Source organism: Melospiza melodia, chromosome 2, assembly GCF_035770615.1.
Source record: "Melospiza melodia melodia isolate bMelMel2 chromosome 2, bMelMel2.pri, whole genome shotgun sequence".
Lineage (NCBI taxonomy): Eukaryota > Metazoa > Chordata > Aves > Passeriformes > Passerellidae > Melospiza > Melospiza melodia.
The window spans coordinates 77,151,748-77,165,737 of NC_086195.1; the positions used below are offsets into that span (position 1 = coordinate 77,151,748).

General features: G+C 40.6%; 1 protein-coding gene across 4 annotated transcripts in view; it reads right to left on the reverse strand.

Annotated features, from left to right (window-relative positions):
- The window catches only part of PDGFD (platelet derived growth factor D), a 137,997-nt gene that overhangs the window by 55,648 nt on the left and 68,359 nt on the right, over nt 1-13,990 (reverse strand). For 2 of the 4 annotated variants that reach the window (XM_063148926.1, XM_063148924.1), the window contains exon 2: nt 3,005-3,191. In XM_063148926.1, coding sequence (XP_063004996.1) covers nt 3,005-3,191 — 187 coding nt within the window. Of the gene's footprint in view, nt 1-3,004; nt 3,210-13,990 lie in introns of all 4 variants that reach the window. The other 2 variants (XM_063148922.1, XM_063148925.1) reach the window with 1 other exon arrangement.

Genomic DNA, 13,990 nt, shown 5'->3' on the forward strand with positions numbered 1-13,990 from the left:
AATATCTGTCAATATCTTTGGAGGCAGAATTAGGCCCCACACATTGCTGCCACAGAGGCAGAGGTGATGACAAGAGGGGCAGCTTGAGTGCCATCCTCACAGTACAGCTAAGCTTTAAAACCCTGGAGGTCTTTACCAGGAATGTTTTCTATTATCAAAGCATCTGCTCCCTCCAAAGAAGGAGTTCAGGACTGTTGAGTGATTCTTGCTAGCAATGCACTGCTTCCCACCCCCAAGTCTGTGAGCCAAGCACCCTCCTCCCTGCCCAGTTGTGGCAGCTGAATAGCTCTGTAAATAACAGACCTGCTTTTATTTTTCTGCTGAGAGCCCAAGAGATAAAAACCACAAGTACTATGTGGTTTGAGAATATCAGCTCTGCTGCTTTTATATTCACCAACGCCAAATTGCACAGAACAGAAAATAAGAGATCCACTATGACCACTTAAATCTGCCGAAACTCTGCTGAAATATTCTTTTTTTGAAGCACACCAAAATTTAGTTCCAGGTAGAAATAAACTTGTCTCAATCTCCCACTCCCTGCTGGTGATGGATGTGGTACCCAGCAGAGCTCCCAAGGATCCACCCTGGCCCCCTGGTAAGCATGGAATTGTGAATGCCTATTCCAACACAAGGGGTTGTGGTGCTCAGCAGCAGATAACCTTGTAAGCTTTGGTGAAAGCTGTCCTGCCTGGCCTCCCCATTTTTGGAGGCCAGAAGCCAGATTAAGCAGAAAAAACAGAGAAAATCCACGGACTTTCAAGGATTATATCTGCTTTCCACAGCAGAGGCTTTGCTGCAACGATCATGGAAGTAGGCGTATTCTCAGTTGCTTCTGTGCATCCAAGGAGCCTCAGAGGCTGGGTAATTTAATTGCTTTTCAGAATCATTTCTTATCAAGTGCCTGTGGAAATGCTAACAGCACTTCTTGAACATTCTGTAAGACCTTGAATATTTCCTCTCCTTCTTCAGAAGCTCTGAAGAAATATAGCTCTGCTAAAATATACCTTTTCATTACTCAGCCTGAATGAATTTCAATCAGGTCAGTCTTAATAGTATGCAAATTACAATAATTAGTATTAATAAAAAATTGAAAGAAAACACTAGGAAGTTTGTGGAGAAAAAAGCTTAAGGTCAAAAGCAAACACAAAAGCAAGGTAAGGTGCAGAGGTCCTGAATTACTTGTCCAGTATGCCTTCAATCACAGGCTTAGCTCTCGGCATTCATTTCAATTAAAACAGCCCTGGCTGCCTCTCTAAAGCAGCACTGCAGGGATTGTCAGGACTGAAGCTGCAGAAGGGATCGAGTTTTGAAAAATATATTGAGCATTAGCAAAACATCCAAGTGCATACAGTATTTAAAAGACTTAAAGCCATCACAGTCTGTCTGACCAAAAAATTCCTCACTCTGGAAGTAATACTACCCAAACAAAGGTCTTCCAGAAACTCTAGGGTAAGTTTTACTGCAGAAAAGGATGTGATATTTCTCCAGCACTATGGATGATGGAAGGTCTTTGCTTTTCTCTGCATTCTAAATTAGCTGCTCTGGAAAAAGCAAGCAGACTGTCTTCCAAGATGCTCTCCAAGCACATAATGCCAGTAACAGCTTGACTTTCCCTCACTGTGCCACTACATTTGATGGCTTTTGACAGACAATACTTCATCTTTTTTTCCGCAGTAAATTAGCCCTCTGTTTCAAAGTTGCAATGCTTTAAGGTCAGCCACAGTTTATCCACTATGTAAATATTAACAGGCTGCTTCTGTGTGCATTAGGCTCTGAATCTGGGAAAGTGTTTGGGGTACTGGGAGGTTACTGTTGTTACTGACTCTGCTGCTGATCTTGGACCAACATCACCAGAGCCGACCTGCCAAGGAGCAGGGAAGGAGAGCCAATTTTAGGCTGCATTCTTTTATTGCTACATGGAAAACAAACCTGCGGGAACGGTTCCCTCTACCAGTAATGCAGAAAATTTAACAAAGAAAAATAAGGAAAAAAATCCATCCTGTAAAATGCCTGCAGAGATGCAAAGCCCTACAAACACAAATTAATTGACAAAGATAAGATAAGAAGAGGCTGGGTGTGCAGAAACACTAACAACCAAGTTCTGTGCATAGATAAGGTGTAAGTAACAACACGATCATGCAGAGTTGGAGGCTGAGACTTGAGCATTTCAAGTAAGCAGCATCACAGCAATCTGCCTTTTGGAGGGCATGGGAATCCTGAGCCTGTTTTCTCCCACAGAAAAGAAAGCTGGATAAAAGAAATATAAACACATGGATTTATACTGTTTTAGTGAATGCTGGAAAGATTCCCCTCTGTACTTTACTAATGCAAAACAGTTTATCCACCTAGGTTAATCAACCAGATTAGCTGAGCTTAAGGTCACTTCTGCTTAAAAGGGGAACCAAAGCCACCGGGATATGGTAGAGCAGGCTTTAACAGATTTACAGACACATCAGCATGCATCAGTACACTGATATTTGTGGACCTACATTTGAAATTTTTAAAAGGAATTGTACCAGTGAAGAGTAAAAATAAAGATAAGCAAGTAATTTGAACATAATTCTATTTTTCAATACATTTTTATCTGTCCCTCACATCCCAATACAAATGCTTACCTACTCACTCAAACCTTCTAGAGCCCTTCACCTACTGAAAAAGATGTTTCTTGCCTGGCTGAAATGTGGCAGAGGTGATAGAGGACAAAATCCTATTAAAGTAGCACCTATGTTGTTAGATAGCTGGATTTGAGCATACAAGTACCTTGTGCTTAAAATGTTATAGAAGGACTAAAACCTGACAAAACTGCTTTGGGTCTAGGACAGCTCAGTTTATTTATGAACTCAAAGTCCAATTTCAGCTGGGAGGGCCCCTTAAAGGTCTGTCCTCCTTGCAAGGACATCCCAGACCCATCCAGAGATGCCCTGATTTTGCTTTGCAGCCTCATGCCAGTGAGCTCAAAGGTGGCCCTTAGGAAGTGCTTTGCAAACTTTCACTTGGCACTCACCTGCAGATCTCATTTTCGGGTTCCTCCAGCCCAAACTGATTATCAAAAGCCAGCTGGATCCTGGTGCTCTCTGGGGAGTGGAGGCGCCACGTGAGCAGGAGGTTCCTGGGGTAGCTGCTGGGGAAGCGAGGACTGTGGATGCAGCCGTTCCCTGCCACGCTGATGGTCTCCTCCTTTCGGTACAAGTCTGTGAGGTGATTGCTCTCTGTTAGTAGTCACAACTTGTAGAAATTAGTATGTTGCTCCAGTTACAGGAAGGCAAAAAACACAACAGTTTATAACACAGCACAATTATTATTAGCATTTCAAGTCTATAAAATGTTGGGTATAGGAGCAGTTATTAAATGGGAAGTACACTGTATTTTCTCTTTATTCAATCCCCTATTAAACAGTAAGAACAACAGAACTCAAGTATATAGACTCTTTATTTTACAAGAAATGTACAATTAGTTTTTTACATTTATATTGATTATGTAAGTTCATTCTCACCGCTTTGGTTTTAAAACAGAATTAAACTTTAATAAAATCTTGAGAACAATGAAGGAAGAAAGACTGAAATGAAAAATGTAAATAGTCCTGCTTCCCAAATTTTGTGCTCTGGGGAGCAATGCCCTCTGAACAAAAGCAGCAATGAAGGACTGCAGGAAAGTGAGTATGGGTGAATTTATATTTCTTTACTGTGCTTAAGTATTTCCTCCCAGAAACATGTATGATTTTAAAATCATGTTTTTATTTATATGGCTTGAACAATTTTCTGCCTATGGTCTGTTTACTCAAACAGCTACTCCATGCTTATACCAATGTAAATGAGGCCAGATCCTATCCCATCAACCATCTTACTCAGTAACTTCAAGACAAATAGTCAAGCCTTCACTTAATTAAAATTCCACAATTTTTGGTGAACAGATATTCAATTGTTCCTAAAGTTTACTTTTACCAAGGTAAATCCTCCGCTGCTGTAAATCCATGGCTCCAAGGATTACAGCAACTGTGTCAAGATCCAGATCTCTAAATGCCAAAATGTCTTCTCAGTTGCACGGTGCACTTGCACTGCCCAGCTGTTTCTGATACTGGAATTTGGGTCATTTTGCATCAAAAAACTGCAAACAACCATTCTTCTGTGCATTGACAACTTTAGTATGGGGAAATTTTGAGGATCAGAAGGCTCCAAGGCAACATTCAGATGACAGCACGTTTCAGTTCCAGTCAAGACATGCATCTCTGAGCCTCCACCTGTAGGTCAGCTACCTGTGGTCCATCCTCACATGATGTATGGGGATCTACATGAATTTGGACACGTGTTTTCATGTAAACACACACACTCTGGTGTCTTTATCCTAAACTGAACATCATTCCACACTGCTGAATGCCACATCAACCTCCAGTTCCACTGCAAGCAACAGAAATAGAAAACTGGTTCCTTCTCCTGAATCTGGCTACTGAGGAAGAACAAATGGGGGAAAGTACCTCCACCAGGCCACTCTGCAAATGCTGGAAATACAAAACCAAAGCAACGAGCCGCAGCCATCTGTCACACACACTAATCTAAGTCTTCACTTTTAAAATAAAATCTAATCTGTGACTGAATTTTTCTAAGTTCTTTATATGAAATAAATATACTTGTTTTATAAATGCTCATTGAAAAGAAGAATCCAGACAAACAGTACAAACTTCTTGATTAGTACATCTATTTTTTAGGTTGCTTTTCACTGGTTCCTGGCTGTAAATACCTCCCTGCATGCAGCTGTAAACAAAGCACGGTTGTCTAACCATTCATTGTACTCTTCTGACAGCACAGTAATTCTAGCTTCCAAACAACCTAAAACTCAGAAGAAAAAAGTCTATGTTTCTTACAAAACTATCTCCATAGACCTAACTGTGACATCTTTCTAAGATGCTTTCACACTCTAAGCCACCCTTTCTAAGCAAACACAGACCTAGCTCAAAAAGTGCAGAACTAGTCAGTTTTGTTTCGCTCTGCTTTAACCAAACAATTTGCTTTGGACAAGTGCCAATTTGGTAAAAATAAAGACCACCCACCTATTAGTTTTGTTGCAATTTTCATCAGGGACATCTATGCTGAAGTCTGTTTTGTATTTGCTTTTACTCTAAAAAAGGACAAAAAAGACATCTGTGGGGTTTTTTTCCCCTGATCTGGAATGAAACAAAATGTCCAGCCAACACTACTGAGCTCTTACTGAAATCCTGAGGACCTCTGAACTCTGAAAACACCCAGTACGCTAAGAGGACACTATTTCACGGGACTTTATCCAAAACGTCCAAGAAAAGGGATAAAAATAAACCAGATTTGATGATAACAAATCTAGTTAAAGTTAAAAACAACCATTCCCTAAGTTGGAACAAAAGTTACAGCAGTAAAACATGGCAAAACTCATCCTGTGCCTGACAGTCCATTACTCTTCTTTCTTGAACACCAAACTACTGTCATTTTCCCTCTGTCACCATGCACTTCACTGCTTCGTTCAATCTGGTTCATGATTCTGAGGGAAAGGCTCCCTTTTCCTGGGCAGTTCTAGCACAGGCTTTACTCTCGTGTTGTCGGCTGCTGAAATTAAGAGTTCTGGGGACAGTATCTCTGAAATGTGCTCATACACATACCCCCAAACAAAACATCTGTGCACACAGCACACCAACTGAGAATGAGCACTATTTTCTCTCTTGTACGTCAAGAAGAGGGTCTGTCACAGCTTTTCATTTAATTTAAACTCTGAATCGTGAAGACTGCAGTGCCCTGCCTGCAAGGCAGTCACACCTGACCAAGACCAGTGCTGAAATGTCACGGCTGGCACAGCTCTGCAGTATCCAAGTTGTACAGGTACATGAAGCAATAGAGCGGCACATGTTATGAAGTTTATAAATCAAAGCACAGTGACTTGTTATTTCCACCATGGTAAATACGGCAATTATAAAGTCATTGTAGAGGAAAGGCTGCAGAGAAGCATGGGGAGAAAATTCTCACTGTAGTAAAATAAGGGATATTCAAATATTCCACTCTGAGGAAAACCCCTCTCCCTAATGGAATAAAGTATGTTTGATAAGAATGGCCATAAATACTGTTTCTATAGCCCACATGGGATGAAATCTAAAGCTATTCAGAGCCCTCATGCGATGCTGGAGCAGACTCTTCAGGAGCTCTGAAACAGCCTGATTCCCTCTCACCCTCCTCACCATGCACTAAATTACAACCTGAAGTGGTGTAGCCAGCCCTGTAATCAAACACCACAGAATTTTCTAAGGTGATTTTCATTAGGATTTCACAGATAGAACACAGTCAACACAGAGTTGCTCCCAGGAGGTTGGCTCCTCATGAATCATCAAGCATCTGGGAAACAGCCCGAGGAGATGTGAGCAACTCTCATACCTTTTGTATCAACAAAGCTATGAGACTAAAATAAGACCTTTCCAGGCAGGCAAGTATTGTCCTCATCAGATACACTGGGGGAGCTCATGGAAATCACACATTCACCAAGGGAAAAGTTGGGATAAAACCCACTTAATAAAAGGCATAGGCAAAGGAAAAGACACTGAACTTTCAAGGCACTGAACTGTCCCATGCTGTAACACAACACAATGCAGCACTACTCCGTGTCCTGGATGTCACATTCTAACTGTATTCCATAATGCTTTATGGGAGTAAATAAAAAACGACAGCGCATAATGCACTGCCTGTCACATTTACTAAAAAGCATATAAAATCATTTCACAATGAATAAAAGCAGGTGCTAAGTCAAAAGGCAAAAAGGCCATTTAGGCCATAAACAGGAGGAGGATATTCTAGGTGGCAGAAGCCACAAACACATCCTTGCACTGGGGGAGAAAAACTATCTCATAAGGAAGATGAATGGGAAGGAATCTGGAAGACATCCTTTTCAGTGAGGCAATTCCCTGTAGAGAGTCTGAGCTGATTGTGAAGCAGCTTGCTCTATATTTTATTAATCTGAACTAATCTCTCCTTTTTTTTCCCCCCTCTTAATTCTTTCGCAACCACAAATTTTAAACATAACGGCATACATGATATTCCAGCTGTCCAAATTAGAGGAGCTCCTATTTAAATGCTCAAGGCAACTGCATTTTCCAAAGCGTTTGCCTTCCTACCCTGAAAGGAGTGCAGCTGGTTGTCAGAGAGGGAACTGGGATGTACAGTTTAATATTCAGGAAAATGTGCATGTCTCAAGACAGGCCTCACCATGCATGCCCAGTGCATCCAATGTTTCCCATTCCCAGTGAGGCCATGCTGCAGGAGCAGCAAGAATCAGAAAGATGAATTTCATCCCATGTTTTCTCTGGGTGCCTGCACTTCCTTGTGACCTTTAGCAACACATCAACACTTCCCTCTTAAAGCTACTCCTCCTAGTCATGACAAGCCTATTACTATAGACATAAGTCTGCTTGTAACATCATCATCATCATTCAAGAGGCAATGAAGTCCTTCACTAAAAAAATGGTAATATTAATTTCAAAAATCCCAACCAACCTAAAAGGCAATTTCTAACTGATAATAGCTAATCTGACATCTGTTCTGTGATATATCCAGCAAGAAGAGTCTGTAAGTGTCAATTCCTTTAGAAAGAAGAAGAATTGAGAAAATGTCCTTGTATAAGGACCTAACCAACAATATGGAATACTTAGTTCCACCCTTCTAAGGTTTCTGAATTTCAACACTTCCCACATTTCCTAAGGTGTTGTTTTGTTTCTAAGTTTGCTTCTGTCTTTCTTCCCCTTGGGAAAGTTGGCCAACCAACTTTGATACAGCAGTAAAGGCTGAAAAAATACCATATTCTGAATGTATTATGACAAGAAATACACCCTCTGAAATGTCATGGAGCGCAACCTCATGAGCTCATCCCTCTGGTACAGCTGAGGAGAGAGTTTCTGAGAACCGTGGTGAAGTTCATTTTATTACTTATGAAAGTATTTGTTATTTCAGGAAGGGATCTTGGGATTTTGCACATGGGGGTTTTCCAGATATAACTCTCCTCCCCCACTGCTGTTGTCTTAAAAAAAAAAAAATAAATACAGCAGTCAGTGGTTTGCCATCAGTTTTTAAACAAATGAGATAACCTTCAGGGAGAATAATAGCTCTTCAGCTCCTCCAGTTGAAAATTAGCCTGATCTACATAGCTGAATCTACAGAGAAAGAACAGTAAAACACTTTTGAATCCAGACCACAAATCAGCTCATCTCAGGGACAGGAATGTCAAGCGAGTTGTATTTATGGTAGCCTGTTTAGGCAGTCACTGGCTTTTTTTTTACTCCCCACTCTCCTGCAATAAGCAGAAACTTTGTTATCCATAAGGTTCAATGTAAATCAAATGAAAAGATGACACGGTTCATTGTAAAAATAGTGTATGCCATAGCTGGTCACAACTTGTTAGGAAGATGTAAAACTCTAAGATCATTTTCCTTGTTAAAAAAAGAGTTTTTTTTGGATTTGCTCTTTTATTTTTTGTGAGTTTGTTTGTTTAAATGGATATAAACGATAAACTGAATCCTAGACAGTGAACACAACATCACACCTCTGCTTTCTAATGCAGAATATAATCCTATATGGTAGTACCAGTCCTAGACATCTCTGTCCTTTTAATGACAGAGGCCAAACTCATGCAAGTCAGCTCTGCTCCCATCACTATTCACCAGCAGTTCTCCAAGAAGGCAAACCAAAGGAGGGAAAGGATTGGGATGCTCAGTGATAAAACAGGTATAGCACACTCCCAGCCAGCTAAAAGATCCGAATTGTCTCTTATAGAGGCACTAAACTGAGAAACAGCCAATCCAGTATAGGACGTGTATGTAGGAGTACATTAAGGCAGTGGATCCATTCAAAACATCACTTCAAGTTGCTTTCAGCTTTATACAACTTCAATAACCCCATTTATTTCAAGAACACAACAAACCCATAGTTAAGCCCATACTTCAGGAGTTTGCTGGATCAAGACCCAAAAAAAGAGAACAGCATTTTAACAACACCTAACATCTTACTTACCACCCAGTAAATGAGCAATTAAAAAGTGAACCTAAATCCCATGGGAGCTGATGAAAGACTATCAACTTGGCTGGTTTGCCACTGGAGTTCAAAGAAGATGCTCCGGGTACCTGCTCTTTCTCTTATTAACAGGCCTCCTCTTTTTATCAGGAGCAGGAAAGATACTCCAAGCAACATCACAGTTCAAATCTAAAGCACAACCTGTTCTGTCACAGAGGTAATATCAAAAGATGCTCTGTGCATGTTCAGCTAAATTCAGACCTCACATGTAATCTGCTCACTCCAAGTCCCTGAGCTGTGTGTAGATCTTTGCTAGAAGAATATATCCATAGAGGATTTATAAAAGAAATAAAATTGAGCTTTAGTTGAAAGAAACAAGATTAGTCAGGGCACAACACCAGTACAGAAGGTATCAAAGAATGAAAACACTCCAGACACCTAAAATTCAATTCAGAGCTATCATCCATTTGGTAATAGAAGGGTTAGTAGTCTGCCTGTGGTTCTGTGCAGAGCAACCCCACTAGTCTTGGTGGTACACAATCTGTGGTTGAACATGACCTCAGCAAAGACCACTTATCAGAATAGTAAATGAGCAATTGATAAGGAAGTCCAGGCACATAATTCAAAGAGACAGCCTGCCTCTATGCTTCTCACTGTAATAAGCATAGTTTTATTTGCATTTAAAAATATTTTCCCTGTGAAATGGTTGCCACCATAATTGCAATTTGCATACAGAACTGAAAAAACAGTCCTGAAATGAAGAACAGACAGGACCGCATTTTGGTGGGGTGAAGGCCCTCCTTTTGTCTGCTGCAGTGGAGGCCTCGCTAGACTTCCACAGATGAATGCTGAGAAAAAAACTCCTTAATTATGTTTGCAAAGATACCAAACTCAGAGCAGTTTGCTTTTAGCAGTGACTTGTATTACATGCTTTTATTTGACTTCTTGATAGAGATTTTCTTCTACACAAAAGAACACCCTGAATGTGTTATATTAATGCAAAAGTGTCTTTAGAAAAGTAACATATGTTAGGCAAACATATAAAACACTTTGCTAACTGCTAGCTCTTTCATGATGAGTGGTAGTGTTGCAATGCACATCTGCTGGACTCATAAATCAACAGCAAACTCAAGGTTTGTATATTTATATATTTTTTTCCTTGGGATTTCATAAGTATGAAAGAAGAAAATGTGTGTATCAAGAATGTGTAGCTCTAATAATGTGCAGTAAGACTAATGCATATATCCTCATGATTGTGAGCATAAAAACACATAAAACCTTGAGAAACAGTGAGAAAAAAAAATACAGAAGGAAATGGTTCTCCTGGTGCTGCAAAGAGCTTAAGGGAAACATGATAACTAAAGCAGATGTTTGCAGTGAGTGCCAACATCTTTCCAAGAAGGCTGGTACATAAAATTCCTGTAGCGCTTTGGAGAAGATGGTGCCATTAGAGACACAATTGCTATTAAACACGAATACCAACACTGGACATTGGCTCATAACGTTTTGCAAAGAAACAGCAAACTGTGAACTTAGACACTCTGAATTTTCCTGTTTAGGCAGTGGCTTCAAGAAACTAGACCTTTATGGGAAGCTTCCTTCAAATTCTCCTGAAAATATATATTCATATATATACAAAAATATATTCCTTTTCCATTTTTCCTTCATTATTTTCCAGTTTTTTACAACCAAACAAAGACTTTTTGCCTCGTAAATCTGGCATAGCTCAAGTCTTAAAAGAGAATTTGTTTTAAAATACTGTTTTAGAAACTGTTTCACTCAAGCACTTCTATGTCTGAACAAGACATGGAATTTTTTTACAGAAAAAAAAATGCTGATAGAAGGAAAAAGAAAATCCAATCAAAAGGGGAAAGTCTTCTCATGTTGAACATATTGTAGCAGATAGGCAATTACAGAGTGGAGGTCACATGTTGGGACATTAGGCAGTAGAAGGAGATCTGTTCCATAAGACAAATCAAGGCAATTTTCTCTTGTGATGTGATGTTTCCTTACCCTCCATGTCAGCACTGAAGATCTAAAATCTCTCAAAGGGAGTGAAAGGTCACTTCTTACAATGGAAAGTGTGGCAAAAGTATTCTAACAGACAACCTTTCCTTGGACTCCATTTTCCATGGGCATATTTATTTGTCTCTTAGAGTCCACACACCAACCAACTGCACAAAGATAAAAGCTTGTGGGGATACTTCAGTCCCTTTAAGGCAGGTGAACTAAATACCTAATACCATAAAGTTAACTTAATCTTTTTCTAAAAAAGGCAGATCTCAATTCATTAAAGTATGATTGTTAGTAGTCTGTTCCTCTTTGTAGAGTAGCCTAACAGCTAAAAAATGAACTCCATTCTCAAAATCAGGACACAACTTAATCTCCTCCAAGGAAACAGAAGCCTGTGTTGCGATTCTTCTAATTGCTCAAGAAAACTCAGACCACTTCTGTCTCCTCTCAAGAGACAGATAGGTTCTGGATATTGCTTCAAAGATGGCTTGTCCATTTTCCAAGGAATGGATAGAGGTAAAATCCAGGAAAAATTCTTGGCGCAAGGAATAGGACTCCAGATTAAGCCAAAAATTAAAGGCCCAGCAGCTTTTCTACTTTCTGCTCCAAGGCACTCTGTCATCAGTCACTGACAGTTCAGACCAGAGCAGAGCACACCACAGCCTATTTTTTGCCCCCGTGTCTCAGTTTTCTTGTGCTGAAAACCACAGCACTGGTGCAAGGAGAGCAGAAGACATTGAGATCTTTTCCTGGAATGAAGGCAGAATATGAGCAGGGCCACCGGCGCGGCTTTACATCATTTAGATAAATCCCATGTTGAGAAACAAAATTCCCAGTCCGGAAAGTAAATTAAGTCAGGCATTCTGAAAGTACTGAGAACTTGAAGTGCGGGGGATCTTTCCTGTAAGTGCTTAGGATTTTCTCTGGAGGTTTGGCATCAGAATGCTGCAGAGCTGTCATGTGGATAGATACTGCAATTCAACGAAGTTTCCAGGCACATAAAATTCTTGGCTATGGCTTTCTTTTGTTGTTATGATCTTGCACCAAAGGATCATCTAGACATTTCCTTAGTTCTTCACCTAGGAACAAAACTACACATGGTTGGAGTGCAGGAGAGCTCATTCACTGCCAATATTTAGGGACCAGCGGCTGGGAAGATGATACTGGTGTGTATCAGCATAGCCCACAAGCTCAGGAGCTGCTGTACCATGGGCAGCAATCATCTATCATACCAGTACAGACACAACCTGACCACCATAAGCCAAAACTAAAACTGGAAAAAGAGCTATCTCCAAAGGTTTGATTTACACACCTCAGCTTCCCAAGCCCTTTCTGGAAAAACAGCTGTTTGGCTCATTACCAAGAGGAAGTTATTGGAAACATTCTTTCTAGAGTGTATGGGGGGATGTTGATGGAAAAAAAGGAAAAGCCTAACTTACTCTTAGGTTTCTTAAGTTAAAGGCACAACAGATTCTATGTGAGCAGATGAAAGCACACTGAAACCTGTCTGGAGGCAATGATAACCAGAACTTTGCTAAGACTCCACAGGGAGCAGACATTATGTATCTTTATGCTCTGAGCAGGGCTGAGTATACCACTGGCAAATCAGGATGTAATTAAATAATCCTTCACTTTCATAGACCTTCAATGAACTCTCACTTTTAAATGGAAAGCTGAGTCCCCTGTGCAGTTGCACTGGAGACAAAGCCAAACTTCAAAGTCATCTTTGACTGTGGATTCAGTGAAATGTTTGACTAAAAGAAGAATGCAGCAGTGACGATGAAAAATTCAGCCAGCTTTGGGTACAGATCTCACCAGCAGGAACACAAAGGGACACATTTCACTCCTCCAGCTTTCAGAACACACATGAGATGACTCAAGGGTAACCAGCAGGCACAACCAGCACCCCTTCACATTAAAGCTTCCAGAGAGACACGGTGAACCAACCAAACCCAGTTTGCCCCCACCTAGCTGAAAGCATAATACTGAGGAAAACTGCCTGTAGATATCACGGCAGAGGATTTAAGAGAGCAATCTCAGGTTCAGCTTTACACTTCCGGATGTAGATTGCACAGCCAAAAAGGAGAGATGCACACAGTGGTGGTATGCACGTGTCTGCACAGCAGGTAGGACTTGGATGCTTGGCTGAGGCATGACCAGAATAGGTCCCTGAGAGGCTGTGAAACCCAAGAGATCAACACCAAGCCACCGAGGCTTGCAGCCTGCAGGTGAGAAGGCCTAACCTCCATCTGTTTTAGAAGGGGAGGTCAAAGGGGACTATTTTGCTCCTGTGTCACCCCAGTTCCGTGCTGATAGTGATGCTGCACATCTGGGTGAACACCATGTGCTGATGTCCTGTCTGTTCAGAGGGCACAGCTGCGTGCTGACTATGAAACCCAGCTCCGAGCAGCTGTTTGGCAAAGAGGAGCCAGATAAGAGGCTTATGTAAGGGAGATAAAAAGGGTGAGCAAGTCCAGTAAATACAGTACTCTCACATCATTTCATTAACACTCTGTATCAGAGCTATTGAAGGGAGACAGGGACATATTGCACCATTTCCTGCAAAAACTGTTTTCCACACTATTGCTTGAAATGCATAAGGATACCTTGGCACTCTTTGGACTACCCAAACAAATGGCTTCCACTCAATTGGCTTTGCATATTTTTTTGGCATCTACAATTACAGTCCAGTAAGACAAAAAAACCATCTCCACTTGTAACAGCAATGGAATATACTATGTGAGAAAAATGTTTTCGTTCATGTGTTTGACACAAGAAAGAAGAAAAAATAATCTTGGAATAACAAATATGAAAGCTGGATTAATGACAAATTTGGTGTCAAAACTGTGTTCTTCTGATATCTATTTATTGGCAAGAATTCCAGAGACCACTCTTTTTCTTGTTTGAACATCCAACCTGTTTCATTTATTCGTCCTTAGTTTATCTCAGTCTTTTCTATGGAAGCCATG